This window comes from Ochlerotatus camptorhynchus, unplaced genomic scaffold, assembly GCF_037179485.1.
Source record: "Ochlerotatus camptorhynchus isolate MF236.1 unplaced genomic scaffold, CSIRO-AGI_Acam_v1.1 ptg000222l, whole genome shotgun sequence".
Taxonomy (NCBI): Eukaryota; Metazoa; Arthropoda; class Insecta; order Diptera; family Culicidae; genus Ochlerotatus; species Ochlerotatus camptorhynchus.
The window spans coordinates 5,103,312-5,123,390 of record NW_027040712.1 but is presented as its reverse complement, the minus strand read 5'-3'; the positions used below and the strand labels follow the sequence as shown (position 1 = coordinate 5,123,390).

At 37.9% G+C, this 20,079-nt stretch overlaps 3 protein-coding genes across 3 annotated transcripts in view; 2 read left to right on the top strand and 1 right to left on the bottom strand.

Moving 5' to 3' along the window:
- The window catches only part of Tmem214 (Transmembrane protein 214), an 85,809-nt gene extending 84,187 nt beyond the window's left edge, over positions 1-1,622 (top strand). Inside the window, exon 8 of the mRNA XM_065225211.1 lies at positions 735-1,622. Coding sequence (XP_065081283.1) covers positions 735-849 — 115 coding nt within the window. The 3' untranslated portion in view covers positions 850-1,622. The remainder of the gene's footprint in view (positions 1-734) is intronic.
- A 10,802-nt stretch (positions 1,623-12,424) lies between these two features.
- ND-15 (NADH dehydrogenase (ubiquinone) 15 kDa subunit) lies at positions 12,425-13,160 on the bottom strand. Its single transcript, XM_065225153.1, has 3 exons — positions 13,088-13,160; positions 12,631-12,844; positions 12,425-12,567 (listed from the first exon to the last, which is right to left on the bottom strand). Exons 2-3 carry the CDS (start codon positions 12,841-12,843, stop codon positions 12,475-12,477), a joined length of 306 nt encoding a protein of 101 aa, XP_065081225.1. The 5' UTR covers position 12,844; positions 13,088-13,160; the 3' UTR covers positions 12,425-12,474.
- Positions 13,161-15,731: 2,571 nt separating this feature from the next.
- On the top strand, positions 15,732-16,881 carry Secp43 (tRNA Selenocysteine associated protein). Its single transcript, XM_065225152.1, has 2 exons — positions 15,732-15,850; positions 15,910-16,881. Exons 1-2 carry the CDS (start codon positions 15,815-15,817, stop codon positions 16,849-16,851), a joined length of 978 nt encoding a protein of 325 aa, XP_065081224.1. The 5' UTR covers positions 15,732-15,814; the 3' UTR covers positions 16,852-16,881.
- The last annotated feature ends 3,198 nt before the right edge of the window (positions 16,882-20,079 follow it).

Sequence of the window (20,079 nt, the reverse complement as noted above, 5' to 3'; positions counted from 1 at the left end):
TATGTAACAGTAGGGTATAAGTTGCTGAATAAAATGACGTTGCTATTAGCTGCTAATACCTGCTAACCTGCTAAATACGCCCCTTTAAAGATAATGTTCAAAATTATAAAAATGGACGTAAATCGTTAAAACAAAGAGATAGCGATTTGGTATCTCCTGTACTATACAGTTTCAAAGAAAACATATTATTTTGTAGATCATTGAAAAAATAGTTAAATTTATACAAAAAAAGTAATGGCAGCAAAACGGTTTTCAAGCGATACTACCGTTTGAACTCCATTTTCACCCGATAACTTCGTCCACTTAAGGGATAGAAAATTTTCGTTTTTGACAAAGTTTCTTAAAATGACTTCATGTACAAAGTTTTTACAGATGTTCATAAATTTTAATGAGGTTTAAAAAAGTTTTTTTTTTCATCTGAGTACACCCCACCTTAAGCAAAATTGTTCACTACTCAAATAAAGCACTCAAAAAATGAAGAAACATTCTAAAAGGCATCAACATACTAAATGTCATGTCCCACTTTTTTTATTTCATCCCACTGTGCGCCTTATGCTAATTTGTATAAATGCAATATTAAAGAATTTGAAAGGATTCGTCCCTCAGCACTTTTTCGAACATTATTAGAATATTTTGAACATTCAATCAGAGAAAGAATACTAGTGGCAAGGAAAGTCAACACTAAACATTCAGTCCAATAACAATTTCCATTCTGCTCTTCCTCTTCTCTGCAGTGGTCAACTATCACCGGAAAACTTGGGAAAAGCCTTCAACAGTACCCAACAGGCTGCTGCTCAGTACTATAGCTGGTTCCACGAGCAGGTTGATTTCTATGCCAAGGTAAAGTAAGACAACGCCAATCTTGAGCCAAGTTGGGAAAAGATCAAAACGTACAGATAACAAGGTAATCGCGTATAGCAACAACAATTACAAAATAGTGAACTGCATCCTCTTTCAATGCTGCAACGCTGTCCGCCATCTTTTGCAGCTGCAGCAGCCTGAAAAGAAAAGAAAAAAAAACTATTCGCGCGAAACAAACAAAGAACAGCACCGTTGATCCCACTCGAAAAAAAAAGACCTAACACGTGAAAACAACTAATAGTGCACGCGGGTAGCGAGTTTAAAACGCTATCTGCGGCTGGAGGAGGAGGAAAGTCGAATAAATGTAACATGTGGACGAAGAACAAAGATTGGTTAGGAATTATTATTATTATTTTTGTTTTTTGTGAGATGACGGACCATCCTTGTTTTTCTTGATCGTGATGTATGAAAGAGTGAAATTCGATCTTTGCCAGGAACGGAAATATGTCAAGTTGATGTACAGAACGGAGATAAATGGTTTATTGTGTAGCAAGTAACGGAGAAATAAAAGGAGTTGTAGAGAGAGAATAAAAATGGTAGAGATCAAATAAATAAAATGAATGCGAAAGCAACAAAGTGAGCATTTTCTGTAACTACAGAACTCCGCTGTTTACGAACATTTGATAGACTCTTTTTTTTTAAATAATATTTTACTAATTTAATTTTTTTGTTTTATACTAAGTAACTCCCGGTAACTGTTTAAATGATGAGAGGAAAAATAGAGAAAAGATTCTAAATTAAATTTCTGTTGTAAATCAGAATTCGAAATGTTTTCCGTTAGCTGGTACATAGAATCGAAAGAAATCCAAATTGCTTCGAAAATTACAACATTTAAAGTACTTTTGTGCGAAGACCTACTTTTTTTCATTTCGTTTATTTGGCAGGCTCAAATGTTATAAAAATAACTTAGCGGAGCCGAGTAACATGGAATACCAATTTTGGTACTCAAAATACAAAGCGATCTTCTCCCGTGCGCGCAAATTCTTTTTTCCCGAATTTGTTCCTTATTTTCATTGAACCCGAATCGTGATCGCTGCTGCTGCTTCTGAACGTCGTTTCCCGTTGCATGCTCTCCGCTACTTTCGTCGGTCGTCGGGGTCGTCACGTCCGTTTCGTTATTTTCATTCAACATCTGTGTTTCATTCAACATCAACCCCGTGTCCGTTTCCTGGTCGCTAATGACTAACGACACACCTTCCACCAAGCCTTCCGGTTGGGGCAGAAAAGCTTCCGGTGTCCGTCCGCCTTGCACAGAAAACATTTATCTTTGTTGCCATCATAAAATATATTTTCTTTGCGATTGAAGAAATGTAATGACGTGGGGATTTCCTTCTTCACATCCATATATATACCTCAAAGCACAGATCAGTTAGAAATTTCTCCCGGATGATGCGTTTTTTTCTTCATATTTCCCCAGAATTTTATCCAGCTCGTTGTCGGGTACCTCTGGTGGCAAGTCATGCACACGCACATATTGGATGAATTCACCAGCATGCGACATGCGTACCTTTGCCGTCGTTCCTTTCGCATATTGGAAGATTAAATCCTCCGAATTGTATGTCAGAGCATGGAGCATCGCTTCCTCTGATTTGAACTTCATGCGATAAACAGCTTCCATTTCAGCCGGATCCGCGTCGAGTGCTTTGGCGAAATCTACAATCTCTCCGATGTTTGGTTTAGCATCACCATGGCTGAAGCTAAACTTGATGGTGTTTTTTTTTTATTTCACACATCTTGCACCGTAGCAACAAAAGGCACCGAACTGCTAGCAACGAACAAAGAGCAACTATATAATAGCGAGTCTCGAAAACAAGCTATCGCGTGGTTCACACCGAAATAAAAAATCGACTGCTGCTGTAGACCCGGGACGCGACTTGACAATTCAGCTTCTCACTCTTCTTAATGTTTTTGATGAATGCCCGTCGAAAATTAGTGCATGGTGTTTGACGGAGTTGACCAATGATGCCAGGATTGCAGAATGATTTTTCTATTTGAATTTGATTCGGAGTTTCTACCGCCGTGTAGCACATTGAACATCATTTTTGCTTAATACAACACAATGTGACATCTGAAGACCTACATTGAAATAATTAGGGTATGTCGTTGCTTTCATCTCAACAGAATTCCCATCACGTGCTTTGATAAAATTGGCAAATTGGCCTCACGCTCTCATTGGTGTTGACGACGACTCTGTAGCTCTTGAATCCTATGAGAAAATCCAAAAGCAAACGTCAGACTGTGCGTGAAACATGGCGGACTTTGTATCATCCTTTTACTCCATTGAAAATTCCCATAAGTAACTGTCTATATTTTCTGGAAGTGCCAATTGGATTCTTTAAGGGTATTGAGGTAAATGCATATTCGTAATCTTCATTAAAAATGGAACCCAAACCTAAAATTTCATCAATTTTGGTACACTGTAACTATTTTAAATAAGTACGATTACATTTGCAAAAATCACCTTATTAGCGCCCCTCGGTGTCACTTTGTATGGGAGCGAGCAAATGTGCAAATGTCTGGGTTCGAAAAAAATATCGCTGTGCTCAGAAAACGAAGCTCTTTCAGATGATTTATATATTTTTCAAAATTAAAGAACCCAATTGGGGAAATGCAAGCAAAGCGTATCCTTCACTTCAATACTTATCACGGCGTCCAAATTAAAGCCCTCAGACAGACAAAACGCATTGAATATTTCTCACTGCAAAACATCGTCAGTAAAACATTACTGCCATCTTTTGAGTACACTGTTGTGGGCACTGCGCTGAACACCAACTACGATACTTTTAAATTGACCGTTAAATGCTTGTTCGATGAACAACTTGCGAGTGTTATGTATGTTTGTCTGTGCTTTTACCGTAGGCCTTTAGTCCAAATGACTAATAAAGTTGGATAGGAACAGAAGGCCGAATCACAAAAGGCCGAAAATGTATGAACCTACCACAAAAAGGCCGAAAATCGAATAAGGTCGAAACACAAAAGGCCGAAATTGTATAAATCAGTCACAAAAGGCCGGGAAAACCATACATTTTTATTTATTTTGTTATTAATGAAACATATTAAAATTTACGACATTCGCTGAATGATATGCATTTTTTATATGTATCAAACTAGTTGTTAAATGGCAAAATCAATGGCAAGTTTTTCATGACATTTTAATATTGTAAAACATTATGGCGAAGGGTTTATACCATAGAGGTAACTCTAAGACTATAAAGTCCCAAAGAAACGCGCTCAACTTTTTGGCTCAGCTCTGGTACTATATTCGGTCCCAAGCTAATCGATGCACCCCTCGAAACGTAGGAAAATCCACGAGCCCCTCATTTTTATCTGTCAAACTTTCATAGCGAATCAAAACAAACATAGTGTAGTACAAGAATTTCGTCTAGAACGTACGTTAATCTATTTACTTGGGACCAATAGGCTACTAAAGTGGTGAGCCAATTTAAAATCGTTAGTTTCGTATTGATTGTTGGCTATACTGCCTATAATCGCATATTAGTCCCATATGTATTTTCGTAAATTTTAAGATAACAACGCTGTCCACTATCAATTGGCATATACACAGCAAAAAAAAATGTAATATCGATCAATGTAATTCAAGCTGATGTATAAAATAATGATGTAATAGCAAAAAGCAGATACAATATTACATCAATGGATGTAATTTTGTTCGCAAAATCGATGTACATCTTACAACGTTATATTACACAACCGATGGATTGACCTGGTTGCAGCAGTTTGGATGTAATATTTGTAGGGAATGAGAGCAGTGCAGGCAGCGATATATCTAGAGTGAGAAAGAGAGATAGAGATAGTAAAGGCATAGAGGTAACTCTAAGACCACTGGGTCCCGAAGAAAATCATTATTATTTTTGGCTCACTCAGTACCAGAACAACGGTCCCAAGCAGTCCCAAGCTATTTCACTCACCCCTGCATGTTCTGCATGAATCCACACACCCCTGATGTTATCTGTCAAACTTTCATAGCGAATCAAAACAAACATAGTGTAGTAATAGAATTTCAACTAGAATAGGGTACGTTAATCGTTTGCTTGGGACCAATAGGCTACTAAAGTGGTGAGCCAATTTAAAATCGTTAGTTTCGTATTGATTGTTGGTAAAGGTGTAGGAAGAGCAAAAAAAAGGCACTAAATAGGGGCTGAAAATAAAGAGAGCAGTCATATGAAAAGCTTTGAAGAGGAAACACGGCAACATAATTTACATATAAAGGAAAATCCGAAAAATGGCCATGCCAGGACACGACAATATTCAACAACTTTTTTTCTGTGTACTTTCATATTACGTGATGAAACTTCGGGCTTTAATCATAACAATGTTAAAACAACATCAATTCAGTTTGTCGCATTAAGCAAAGTAGTCGCATATAAGTCCCATCCTGAAATTCAATCGTCAAGAGGTCAAGATACAGTTATGCTTTTTGGACCACCATAGTTTTTCGCTGATCTTCAACTTGAAAAAAAATCAATTAATTTACTATGATTTTTCAAACCTTTTACACATGGGAATTGCACTTCGTAACTTCAACTGTCATTTTCTCAATGCCTACTTTTTCCATATAGGACTGAAACGGGATTATAGCAACAATCAATACGAAACTAACGATTTTAAATTGGCTCACCACTTTAGTAGCCTATTGGTCCCAAGCAAACGATTAACGTACCCTATTCTAGTTGAAATTCTATTACTACATTATGTTTGTTTTGATTCGCTATGAAAGTTTGACAGATAACATCAGGGGTGTGTGGATTCATGCAGAACATACAGGGGTGAGTGAAATAGCTTGGGACTGCTTGGGACCGTTGCTCTGGTACTGAGTGAGCCAAAAATAATAATGATTTTCTTCGGGACCCAGTGGTCTTAGAGTTACCTCTATGATTATAGGCAGTATAAGACATTGAGAACAAAAATTACACTATCCTCATAGTAATATCCATATAAACTTCTAATTGAGTGCAGTATGAGTTCGCATCCAAATAAACTCAAATTTCTGGAGCAGGATCAGGTTTCGAATCGATTGAGCTTGGTGGGGCAAAATCGATATTTTTAACCACCCTAATATAAATGTTCCAGTATTCTCAACAAATTACGTGAAAAGCATTTTAAACAAAACAGAATATCATGTAAAAGTTATCAGTTTTTCCAGTAGTTCCAAGTAAAATAAATATTGATTATTTTAGGCAAATTTTACACAGAACAAATCTGATACTATAATCAGAATTGCTCAGACTGCATGAAACAGCCGATTTCATCAAGGAAGTTCTATTAACAACCAAGAATTAATCGTTTGAGGCATACTGGAGCATTAAGAAGGTGATATGTGTCACTATAGGAAATCATCGTTGCAAATATAAAGAAATTAAACATAACCCTTTGCTTCAGTACCGTCAACCTCCATGTCCATGGGGAGGGTAAATATTTCGTGAAGCTACGAAAATGCAATAACTAGTAATTTTTGAAACTATATTTCTATCTAACAGATTAAAAAATACTTTGAGTATATGTTTAGTATTACCATAGAGGTAACTCTAAGACCACTGGGTCCCGAAGAAAATCATTATTATTTTTGGCTCACTCAGTACCAGAACAACGGTCCCAAGCAGTCCCAAGCTATTTCACTCACCCCTGCATGTTCTGCATGAATCCACACACCCCTGATGTTATCTGTCAAACTTTCATAGCGAATCAAAACAAACATAGGGTAGTAATAGAATTTCAACTAGAATAGGGTACGTTAATCGTTTGCTTGGGACCAATAGGCTACTAAAGTGGTGAGCCAATTTAAAATCGTTAGTTTCGTATTGATTGTTGGTGCTACTGACAGATTGAATAATGGTTGTGAAAAAGTTGAGTAAACGCTCTCCAAAACTATTTTGCTAGCTTCTGCTTGTAGCTGTATCTGCAGCTTCTTTTCAGCTACTTTACAGCACAACGCTGGAAAAGTTGGCTTATAAAGCTGAAAATGTTAGTTGGGAATGTAGTAGCATAGAGGTAACTCTAATACCACTGGGTCCCGAAGAAAATCATTATTATTTTTGGCTCACTCAGTACCAGAACAACGGTCCCAAGCAGTCCCAAGCTATTTCACTCACCCCTGCATGTTCTGCATGAATCCACACACCCCTGATGTTATCTGTCAAACTTTCATAGCGAATCAAAACAAACATAGTGTAGTAATAGAATTTCGACTAGAATAGGGTACGTTAATCGTTTGCTTGGGACCAATAGGCTACTAAAGTGGTGAGCCAATTTAAAATCGTTAGTTTCGTATTGATTGTTGGTATTACTTCTGCGTGAAGTCAACGACTTACATAGGGGAATTTACGTATTCTCGTCAATCTAAGCAGCTTCCGCACTTCTATTAGCATTTTCTCAGTGTCACGCACACATATGACGTGTCTGTTTGTTTACATTCATCTGCTGCTAGCTATTCTATCCATTCCAATCAACAAAACTGTCCAAAACGGTTTGAAAACGTTTTTAAGGCGCTCCAAACTTCTCAGGTGAGTGTGACTATTGTCGGCAGCCTCTTTTACTTCGGCAACCTTTCCGTTTAAACCACAAACGAAGTTACAGACGACTAACTGGCGAAGACATCCATTAAAATAATGTGGTTCACTGTAATAGAATTTTCTTGGAAGCTTGTGCCATCATCCACCAGATGGGTTAGTTTTTTTGTTTTGATTTGAACAAAGTTGATTTTGTGTACAATGATTCTTTGACAGTGTGCAAAGAGTGCGTAACATTTTGTCATTTTTTTATGCATTTCAGTTTTGAGTAGAGTGAACGAGATAGAACCAAAACATTCTAGTACATTTGGTGAAAATGCTAGTTCAATCTAATAGTAGTGTTGCCATGTGGTACAATCCAGTAGTAGTGGTGTTGCCATGTGGTACACTGAAAAATTGAAATAGCAGGTTAGTCACCAAAGTTTTCGAGCCGCTCCGTCTGTCACTTCGTTTGTGGTTTAAACTGCGTGTTAACCAGCTGTTCTATTATCGGCAACTCGAAATCAGCCGTATTTTGATGTGCTTATGTTTCTTTTGAAGAAACACCTAGCATAACAGGTTTGCTTGGTCGTAAAAATGTATTAGGATTGAAGCTGAAAGACTAAGGAATCGTTTAAATACATTCAGCGAAGTGTTTTAGTGAGAAAATACATCGAAATTAACGTTTAAATTGTGGTTGCCGAAAACAGTCGATGGCTGCCGAAGCCATCATTTACCCTAGTTGAAGATGCTAATTTCAAATAACAGACTGTAGTGGTAATTTTTATACGATAGATGGAGTAGATGAAAGTATAGAGTTGATAGTTCCGTTAGAGTACGGAAGAGTGAAAATTGCATATAGATAGTAGAATAGCGAGCTAGGACAACTTTTAAGGAAGGTACAAATCAGTTTTTTCATCTCTCTTTACCAAACTCCCCCTTTGGATAGGGATGGTGAGGGGTATCCCCCCCTCCCGCCACCACCGGCAAAAAGAGATGAAAGACGACCGCTCAAGTACCAACGATATGTTTGAAATAGTTCTACCGATTTTTTAGTTTTAGTTTTTATAGTTATTATAATTAAAGCACAGACAAACAGACATAACACATTGAATATTTCTCACTGTAAAACATCGTCGCTAAAACATTACCGCCATCTATTGAGTACACTGTGGTGGGTAGTACACTGAACAGATGGCGGTAGTGTGTAAACGTCAAACGCAAGGGATATGACTATGCGCGCCACAGGTGGCGGTACTACCAACTACGATACATTTAAATTGACCGTTAAATGCTTGATCGATGAACACCTTGCGAGTGTTATGTCTGTTTGTCTGTGATTAAAGGTACAAGGGTTCAAAAAAGATGGTGTCCACTTTTTTCGTGCCCAAAAGTCTGGAGGTCTGGCACCGTTGGTTTAAAGCATCCTTTTTTAAGGCAATAACACCATAGAGGTAACTCTAAGACCACTGGGTCCCGAAGAAAATCATTATTATTTTTGGCTCACTCAGTACCAGTACAACGGTCCCAAGCAGTCCCAAGCTATTTCACTCACCCCTGCATGTTCTGCATGAATCCACACACCCCTGATGTTATCTGTCAAACTTTCATAGCGAATCAAAACAAACATAGTGTAGTAATAGAATTTCAACTAGAATAGGGTACGTTAATCGTTTGCTTGGGACCAATAGGCTACTAAAGTGGTGAGCCAATTTAAAATCGTTAGTTTCGTATTGATTGTTGATAACACTGCACACATATGAAGAGAGAGAGAGAGAGAAAGATTAATAGTTTCCACACAGACAAACAGACATAACACATTGAATATTTCTCACTGTAAAACATCGTCGCTAAAACATTACCGCCATCTATTGAGTACACTGTGGTGGGTAGTACACTGAACAGATGGCGGTAGTGTGTAAACGTCAAACGCAAGGGATATGACTATGCGCGCCACAGGTGGCGGTACTATCAACTACGATACTTTTAAATTGACCGTTAAATGCTTGATCGATGAACACCTTGCGAGTGTTATGTCTGTTTGTCTGTGGTTTCCATTTAATTCCACTACCTTATTTGCTTATCCTTGACAGATACGCGTATATCGTCTACAATATGCAGACTTCTTCAGTGTCTTGTACTAATACTCGACTGAGCTGCTCGGTGGCGAGTGTACCCCATTAGGCATAAATACGTTAGGCATACGGACGTTAGGCATAATGGACGTTAGGCATAAAATCATTAGGCATAATGGACGTTAGGCATAATATACGCTAGGCATAATGGACGTTAGGCATAAAATACCTTGCTGCTGTGTAACTCAAGAAACCTGCTTAACCTGTAAACCTGTAAACAATGCTTAAATTAGGCTTAGCGTTGAATAAAAAAATGATACAAGTTAAATAAACATAGTTTATTTAATAAGCACAGTTTGGAATCCATTATTTATCATATCATAAGTGACGTATCTACATATTTACTTAGATCCATGATTAGTAGCGATAGTGGTTAAGTAATCTTACAATGAAAACTCAGCTTAGTTTTGAACTATATCTTGAAATCAATCGCATCTAGAAATAAAAAAAATCACACATTTGTTGTAATATATTCTTACACACATATTGCAAAAGTCAAAGAAGAAAAGGTTTTCCTCAAAGAACAGCTCATGAAATAAAGAATGGTGAATTCTGTGATTTTTCATTCAATAACAAAAAAAAACAGCCAAGGTTGAATAAAATATGATGCCAAAGAACAGCTCATGAAATCAAGAATGGTTAATTCTGTGGTTTTTCATTCAATAACAAAAAAACATACCTGCTGCTTCCAGGATTTCCTGCCATACTTTTCGATACAACGATTCTGATTTTGTTGTCATCAGAATGAAAACTAGCGGAACCGTCGGCTGATGTGAGGGAGCGATACTTCCATGAACAGTGACGAGTTGCCGAAATAAACAAGGAACTGTGGCAAACGTACCATCGGTAACCCAATACTTTGCCTGTCCAAGACGTCGCAAGTTTTCATGAGTTCCAAAAATTAAGGCTCTTTCATTATTGTCACCAAAGTCAGCAATCAATAGACGGTCTCCATTATCATCCTTCTGGAATTCATCCGGTAGATTATGCCTAACGTCCATTATGCCTAACGTCCTTTATGCCCAACGTCCATTATGCCTATCGTACATTATGCCTAACGTCCGTATGCCTAACGTACGTATGCCTAACGTCCGTATGCCTAACGACCGTATGCCTAACGTCGTGCACCCGCTCGGTGGCACCCATCTCGACAAAAAATCTATTTGTTTGGGGCATTTAGAGATCTCTATTGGCGTCTTGCAGTGAAACTTGCTTTCGCCACCTACATTTCGAAGTGAGAACTACTAGAAGGAGGATAGTTTCCAAATTTTCCAAGTAAAACAAACGCTTTTTGGGGCAAATCGGTCCATAAAGAAAAACTAATAATTTCCCGTGGAAACTTTAGCTTGAATCGTGTAAGAAAACGTGTTTGAAAACTATTTGTTATTATTTCGGTATGGATCGGAGATGTTTTCATGGCAAATTATGCACAACAAGTTTGCACCCACAGGGAGAGGTTACCTCCTGCGCAGCTGCATTTTTCAGAAAATGGTAAATATGTGCGATTTTCACTAAGATGAAAGTGGAAATTAAGTGAATTTACTTAGGAAAGGTTGTATCATGCTGGTGGTAATAGAAAATTGGTTGTATAGGACGTCAATATTCATAAATGTTCATTTTGGCCTTTTTTAAGTAAACATATTGATACTCTCAATTTTCGACGGAAAACGCCCCGGAACTTGATTTACTCAACACGCACCATACTATAAAAAGGTGCTAGATGGTCTTCAAAGTGATAACAAGATCACAAATCATCTTTATTTTGAGTAATTGAGCAATTTACTTCTGTTTACCATCATATTTACGATGCAGCATTGATGGAGCCGTGAAATGAAATGCCGAAAACAATAGAACAAAAATTATGTGTAGGGTAAATGGAGGCAATATGGTTCCCTTAAGAAAAACACATAATAAAACCTAGTAAACGTTTTTGAAAATTGATACCTGCGAGCAACTTTGAAATATGTTTGATATGATCACAGACAAACAGACGCAACACTTCATTGTGTATCTTCGTTCACGAATTTAACGGTTGATTTGAATATTATCAGTTCCGCGAACTACTCGCCGCAGCGCTGGCATCAGATCACTTTGACGTTTCTATACATTCTATAGAACTTTTATGTAATATTGTTTGCGAGTTAGAGACCAAGCTTGTTTTCCGCGAGAAGCCCGAGAGATGTCGTTACTGAGGTCCTATGTTTTGAGATACTATGTTTTCAATAAATACTTCTTCAAAGAGTTACGTCTGTTTGTCTGTGATATGATATACAGTGTATAAAATATGATATACTCATTAAATTCACATGTTGAAAAAATTAAAGTTTTTACTCTGATAAATAACCGTACAAGTTAACATTTTGGTAGATTGTCGCTAGAAAATAACGTTAGAAATCATGCGGAATGAAAACATAAGGTATTTTAGCAATTGTTAGGGGTAAGAGGGGCATAGTGAGCATCCCGTGCACCAGCTTGGACTTCCGACGGTTGGTGGTAGGATCAATATCTTAATGATATTGAACCTATTACCAGTTGATTTGTTTCATGCAACTAGAGATTCAGAACTAAACTGTAGGATGCTCACTATGCCCCTCCTCCCCCTACGTGTATTTCGTTCGAATTCACAGTTTCTTGAACGGATGAGGGATGCCATTAATTTCCACCTGATCGAACACAACACGGATTTCTCTAGTAGTAACTTAGAACCCATGCTCCAAAGAGAGGATCCACACGCTCGTTTGCTTGCTCTAAGGAAGCTCCCACACCTGGACCCTACCTATCGACTCATCAACTCATGGACCGGGGACCAACGGATTGACAGTAAATATGCTTAGTTACAAGTAAAGAGGCTGAATTTATTCAGTCTCTTTAGTTACAAGGACATTATCTTGGAACCATTCAAACAACTTGCTCAGCTGCAAATATGTATCGAGAAATTACTTTATTACACCAACGAATTTCCTTTTACCGAACTAATAAGCATCAACACGTGGCGCCTTGGCATAGTATTCACTAGACTTCCTGTCACCCAACAATCCCTGACGATGTCTTTCCAATCGCATCGCCTGTAAGCAAAGATTACCAAATGGTTGTCAACTTTGAAAAATACAATAACATCTACCACTCACCTGGAATCTCTTCATTTGCTTGTTCATGAAGGCGCATTCCTGAAAATCGGCCAAGATGTTGGCGCACTTTTCGGCTCCCTTGACTGTTCCGTATGCTTCCAGGCAGTCGATGGATGCCATTTCCAATTCACCGCACTTGTCGTACTGCTGGAAGTTGACCATAGAAGCGGTCAGATCCGTGAAGGGAGAACGGAAGAACGGTCCCAGAGACATCCTGAAACGAAATAGAGCATTGTTTACCAGGAAGGTCCTTCTCGTTGGCTTTGTTCAGGAGGTTTTAATCAAAATAAACGGTGATGTAACAGGGGGTTTGCGATACTCCCATGAGTAATTAAATTTTGAGGAACACGGGTTTCAAATAATATTGGTAATTTGCGGTCGCAATCAAACGACATTGAAGAACAACAAAATCATCTCATTTCAGTGAAATAAATGGCTTTTTCTATGTAAATCAGACCTTAAAAATTTCACACAATCGGTGCAGCACTTGGTGGAACGGAATGAAGAAACTATAGAAACACAAATCGAAAACGATTTGTCAAAAGCAAAACGTCAACTCGATGAGAGAAGGGACAATATGGAAATGAAATTTCATTACTTTTAGAACTATCATGTACTAATCCTAGGGACAAGACATTTTAAAAATTGCCGTTACACTCAAATATGATTTTTCACGATTTTCACGAAATCGTGTTCATGAAAAATATTTTGTTTGATAAGAGTGCATGTTTTGAAAAGCTCTCAGAACACTTTGAATGATGCGGAACATCACAATTGAATCTTGTGAGATGATCAAGTAGGTGTCTGATTTAACTGTTTCGAAAACGAATACCTCATTATTTATCCATCCAGTTTTCCATGCTCGGTAATGGCGGCCTGTTTGTATGAATAAATGTATCCTTCACTGTGCTTTTTGACACTATCTGGATGTTCGAATTTCAACCCCTTCCCTTTCTCTCTCGCAGGAACAGAAGAAAATGGAACAACATACGCCCTCCAGTTAGTGTCAAAAAGCACAGTAAAGGATACATTTATTCATACAAACAGGCCGCCATTACCGAGCATGGAAAGCTGGATAGGGGGGTACTATGCCTACTAAAATATACCATAAACAAACGATAACCCAAGCATAGAACTATTCCACCAATGGGGTGGATGATACCCCGAACACGTCGTTAAGCAAAATAACCATAACCATTTTATTAGGGAAGACATGCACTAAACAAAGAATATGGACGTATCACAAAAGATCGATTGGTCAGGGAGAAAAAAAGATGATGGAAGTTGAAAAATTAAAGTTACGTTATATCGAGGTATAGATAATAGTAACGTTTAAACCAAGGTTTAAACCACGTGTGCCTCGCCATGTAAAGTTTTTTTTTATTATTTTCCTCTGACTAATCCAAAAAATGTATGAAATTATACCTGTTGAAATGAGTTTGGCAGCGATTGGTTTTATTATTGTGTGTGGCAGAATAATTTCTCAAAAAAGGATTATACCACAAACGAAGTGACAGACGGAGCGGCTCGAGAAACTTTGGTGACTAACCTGCTATTTCAATTTTTCAGTGTACCACATGGCAACACCACTACTACTAGATTGTACCACATGGCAACACTACTACTGGATTGTACTAGCATTTGCACCAAATGTATTAGAATTTTTTGGTTCTATCTCTTTAACTCTACTCAAAACTGAAATGCATAAAAAAAATGACAAAATGATACACTCTTTGCACACTGTCAAAGAATCATTGTACACAAAATCAACTTTGTTCAAATCAAAACAAAAAAAACTAACCCATCTGGTGGATGATTGCACAAGCTTCCAAGAAAATTCTATTACAGTGAACCACATTATTTTAATGGATTTCTTCGCCAGTTAGTCGTCTGTCACTTCGTTTGTGATTATACCATCTGTTTTCTGTTTACGGCCGTACGACTGCACCCATTGATTTAACACACGGTGGCTCTTTATCCAGGATTCGCTCCTCAAGCCGCTGCCATAAATTTGCACACCTATGTATAATCCTTTTGAACGGGGTTGCATCGCGCTTATGAGCGGCGCGCTTCGACCGTCACCAAATAAGAATTTAACATAAGCGCGACAATAACACGCTCTCACATGTCACACCAATACAACTGGACGTGAAAATCTGTATACCTGTAACAAAAACTGAACTGCTTAACAAAAAAAAAAGTAATATAAATCAACGTTATACCTCGCGTAATACAAGCAGTATGAAATTATTCGCAAAATCGGTATGCATCATACAACGTATACTTATAAAATTCCACACATTTTTGTTGACGAATTTGCATGTCAAATTCAACATGATTTTCATGTGACCACACATACACAGAATCCACCCAGAAGCACACATGAAATTTATGAGTCAAATGAATAGTATGTGTAAAACAATATTTGAAATTTTATTTGTGTAATATTACACAACCAGTGAAATGACCCTCGGAATGACCTCTGTGCAGCTGTTTGGATGTAATATTATCAGCGAATCCAAACACATAAAGCAACCAACGATACAAACAAAACGGTTGCTACGACTACCATGACAAACTCGCTCTGTAACAAAGCTCGATCCGAGTGGTAGAAGGATAATGATATATTGCTTGCCTGCTTTGTTGCAATATACACGGATGAGGACATAGCTTGATATGAATCGGGAAAAGACATAACAAAAAAATTCCCATTAACACACGTGTATCATCTTCGGCTTTACTTCGTGAAGCAGCTTGCCAACAATTTGCTCGTTTCCTTCTACCGCCCCGAATGAGTTGGGTCGCACGAGCTGCTTGTCATGAAAAAGAACGGTGAAGATTATATCATTATTGTTTTCCACTTCTGACATAGCGTTATTATTCGGTTCGTTGATCGCTTGTTATTTTGTCATTTGGAGATATTTTAGATTCCTTGAATATTATTCAACAATTTTATTTTCTGTGTACCACTCTTGTGCATTACGTAATATTTGACTGACCATACAACCATCGGCGTGAAATTCCTCTCTACTGTACTAAAAAAGATGCGAGCCGGCATGAAGTGACGTTTTTATCAAGAAAAATCTTTGAGTTTTGTAAACAAGCCGCTTTAGGCAAATCGCTGTTTTTAATAATTAAATGTTTTGAAGAAAATCTCGCCTCAAGATTAAATAATCGCTAGAAAATGAGTTCTATTCAGTGCCAGTTGTGGATGGGAAGCGTAGGTTATTCTTTTCATTCATTGATTTCTTAAACTAACTTCTGTTATCCACTTTGTAGCTGGAGTCCTACATGACGGAAAACTTCATTCTGGCAGCGTTCCGGAAGATGGGAGAAGATCCCCAAACGGTCAAGTTAATGAGAAACAAGTACACCGGAGATCCGGCAGGGTACTGTTTTGTCAGTTTCAAAACAGACGAAGCTGCGATTGATGCCATGCACAAGCTTAACGGTAAACCGATCCCAGGTACCAATCCACTGGTTCGCTTCCGCCTTAACAGTGCGACAAACAATCAGAACAAGGCGCTGCTCGCTGACCGTGAGTTTAGCGTATGGGTGGGAGATCTCAGCTCCGATGTGGATGATTACAGTCTGTACCGAATATTTTCCACCAAATACACTTCAATCAAAACGGCTAAGGTCATTCTGGATAGCTCTGGCTTCTCAAAAGGTTACGGATTTGTCAAGTTTGGATTAGAAGATGAACAGAAGAGTGCCTTGTACGAGATGAACGGTTTCATTGGTTTGGGAAGTAAACCTCTGAAAATTTGCAATGCTGTTCCGAAGCCGAAAAACGAAGTCGGTCCGGCTGGGCCGACTACCCCTACTACTCCGAGTGCTGCCAGTCTACTGGGGTACGGCACTGCCACCGACTACTCCCAGTATTATGACCCATCGACCTATTGGCAAAACTACAGCGCATGGCAAGGATATTACGATGCCTCGGGTACGACGGCTGATTACTCGGCATACCAGATGCCTGCGGCTACGGCTACCACGGTAACAGCGGATGCATCTGCATATGCTCATCAAACGTATGACCAGCAACAGCATCATCACCATCACAGTCAGGTGGAGGATGAGGAGTTGACTTTGGTGGAGCACAAGTTTACTGTAGATGTGGAGAAAATGAATCGAGAAGTCATGGAGAGAGATCGAAATATCTACGATGCATTGGAAAGCTCGAAATGGATGCCTATGGAGCAGCTTGAAATATTCTGAAACCTACCTAACTGTATCTTTCTTCATTTGATTTTTGAATAAATCCATGGGTGTGCAAAATTGCTAAAAAAATTTATTTGTAAGTTTATCGTTTGATTGAATAATATGCTATATCTATTTATGATCTTAACAAAAAAAAAAACATTGTATATATGTATATTATTCATTGTAACAGACGTACATGTAAACTTTCTGTATCTATAAACTATATCTTACAATCTTCACCATCTACGAAGTGAGGACATTGACGTGAAGTCCACACGCAGAATAGTGTCGCGATATAATTCTGAACTAACCAGCCCAGAAAAATTAGAAGGCATTGTCATCTGAACAACTTTACTTTCCCCAAGACGGAAACTTTCTAAATAGTGAAGACCTCAAGATATATTGTAAACAGGAAATTGACTTGCACAAATTCTCTACTACTATTCTCTAACAAATCCGCCTTAACCTACTGTGCAATTTTGCCGAAGACAGTAACGTTTGATATGGCCAGGATCATGCGATATTCCATGTGGCTGTTTTACCCCTAGAGGAGGCCATAGTTACCCCACATGATTTTTTTCTTTCATTAGTTAGTCGCGGAAATTGAATACAGTTTTGGTTTAATTTTACCTCAAGCTTAAGGTGGCCGTCCCCTACCCTGATTGAATGCAAAAAACAAAAACATATGCTCCAGCATGGTCAAATAATTTTCTACAAGTATGCTGAAGTATGCCTGGGTAAGAATACAAATATATTAAAAACATATAAAGTTAAAGCAGTTTTTCCGCTGTAAAGCTCAAAATTGATTGTATTCATGTACTCATCTGGTCATATCTCATAAACTGTAATGCTGATTATGTTGAAACCATTTTCTTTGAAGGGAATGTGAAAGGAATTTCAAGTAATAAAATAACAAAATCTGAGAGATATGAAAAAGGACCCTTATTGTTCACTTGTATACCTTCCAATAATCTGTAATGTAGTCTAAATGAAAAAAAATCAGACTTTGATAAATAATTTCCTCATTCGAATTTTTAAAACCAAAGTTCCAAGTTATCTAGGGGAATTTACGTATTCTCGGCAACCTAAGCAGCGACCTTCTTTCTAAAGCCTTTTTCTCTATGGAACGCACACATATGCAGTATTTGTTTGTTTACAATCTTTTGCTGCCAGCTGCTCTAACAATTTCAGTCGAAAGAATTGTCAAAAACTGTTTTGAAACGCTTTTACAAAGCTCCAATCTTCTCTAGTGAGAGCGAGTATTGTCGGCAACCAGTTTTTCTTCGGCAACCGTTCCATTTGAACTGCATGTAAATCTGCTGTTATATTATCGACAACTCGAAATCAGCTACAATTTGTATTGCGTGTGTTTCATTTCAAGAAAACCCTGCTAGATTGCTTTTTTCTCAGTGGTAAAAATATAGTCAAATTGAAGCTGAAAGCATAAAGAATCGTTTGCATGCATTCAGCGAAGTGTTTTCGTAAGAAAATCCAGTGAAAATAGTGTTTCAATTTGGGTTGCCGAAAATAGTCTGTCATGCCGAAGCCGTCATTTCCCCTATTTGAAAAGATAAAATGCTTCATCATGCTTTAGAATGCCTCAGCACAGTTCCTTTCATTACAGTCATTCATTTTTCATCAGAGGCCTTGTGAACTGGATTAGTCTGCCGATCTCCTGTTGAACTTACAGAAGATGAGTGGGATTAGTTAAAGAGAACAATATTAGTATTTTAAAACTATAATTCACAGAGCCTCATTTCATCCACATTGTAGCATAAAAATGTCTTACGTTACAAGAATTGAAATATAGAAATAGATAAATAAATACAAAATGTAAATTGGTCATTTCGAAGCATGATTTAGCTATTTTTAGCATGTCAAAAATTAGTGTGGCTCCAAATACATACATTTAGGCGTTTTCCGAGCTAGTTTCTGTGTACATATTTATATCGGTTACAATTCATTGTTATAGGGGAAATGGATGTAATGTCGGCCTAAATGCCCTTTTTTTTTCCTCTGTTCGGGACATAACAGCACTGCGACCAGTAATTTGATCTATTGTAGTATATTCCGTGTCCTTAGTTTAGTGCATGTCGTATTACTCCATCACTATTGAGAAATGATGAAGTATTCGGTTTTGATACAGTTGTCATTCTTGCCTTCATCGCACGGAATCGATTCTAACTGAAAGGTTCCGCTAGTTATACCCTTCGGAGTGTTGAAACACCCTCCAAAAGCGCGCCCCTTTGTCAGTCAAAATTGGATTCCTTAACAACAAAAAACAAGCTATGAAACCGATAATGACCATGCATCAGAACCCTAGTCTTAACCACTTCAAACTAGGGAACAACGAATAGAAGATTAGGAATCACATACATAGGTGAAGACAAACTAACTCATTTTTTCCTTGTTTCAAGATCATCCTCGGTCCAGGCAACCCGAGGACTTATCACTATCAACAAGGCATAAAAAGTAACAAGGAATAAGATGTGTTCCTTTGATTACTGAAAAAACCTGTTCCCCTAGTTTGAAGTTGTCAGGACTAGGAATCGGTGGTAGATCTTACATCCCGTAACGTACCACGAAAAGGTGATCTACCCACGTTACGGGGCAATGCCCTTAATTTGGGACCATACATAAATTCAGCACTCGACTAAATTTTCATTAGCGACCAAAAATATCCATTAGTACCGTCCCAATGACGTGCTCATCTAGATAAAATTGATTAATAGCAGATTTTTAGCAATGGGCCCAGTCTTAGATCCATAGGCCAACATTAGAGCCATTTCCTCTATAACTTTTACCGATTGGATTGCCGCAAAACATAGCAAAAATAATTTTTCATTGGTTATTTATGTGCCACAATAAGTATAAACTTGCTCAATCTTGATTATAATATGGCCCATGCACGGAAGGTTAGCCAATCACAAATCATGATTAAAACCAAAACTTATTGTGGCACCAAATAACTAATAAGTTGGTTTAAATAATCCTTGCACATGATTTTTGCAAAGTTACATGGAAATCCAACCGGCAGAACTTATAAAACATTCGAATTTAATCGACATAGATACACAGAAACTAGTTCAAAAACGCCTTAATGTAGGTATTTGCTACACCGTTTGAAACATTAATGTCAATTTCTACGATATGTAGCGCACACGTTTTAAACGCTAGATTTACCGTAAATTTACACGATATTAAATGTAAATTTAATCGTGATTTCGCATAAATCAGCAGTGT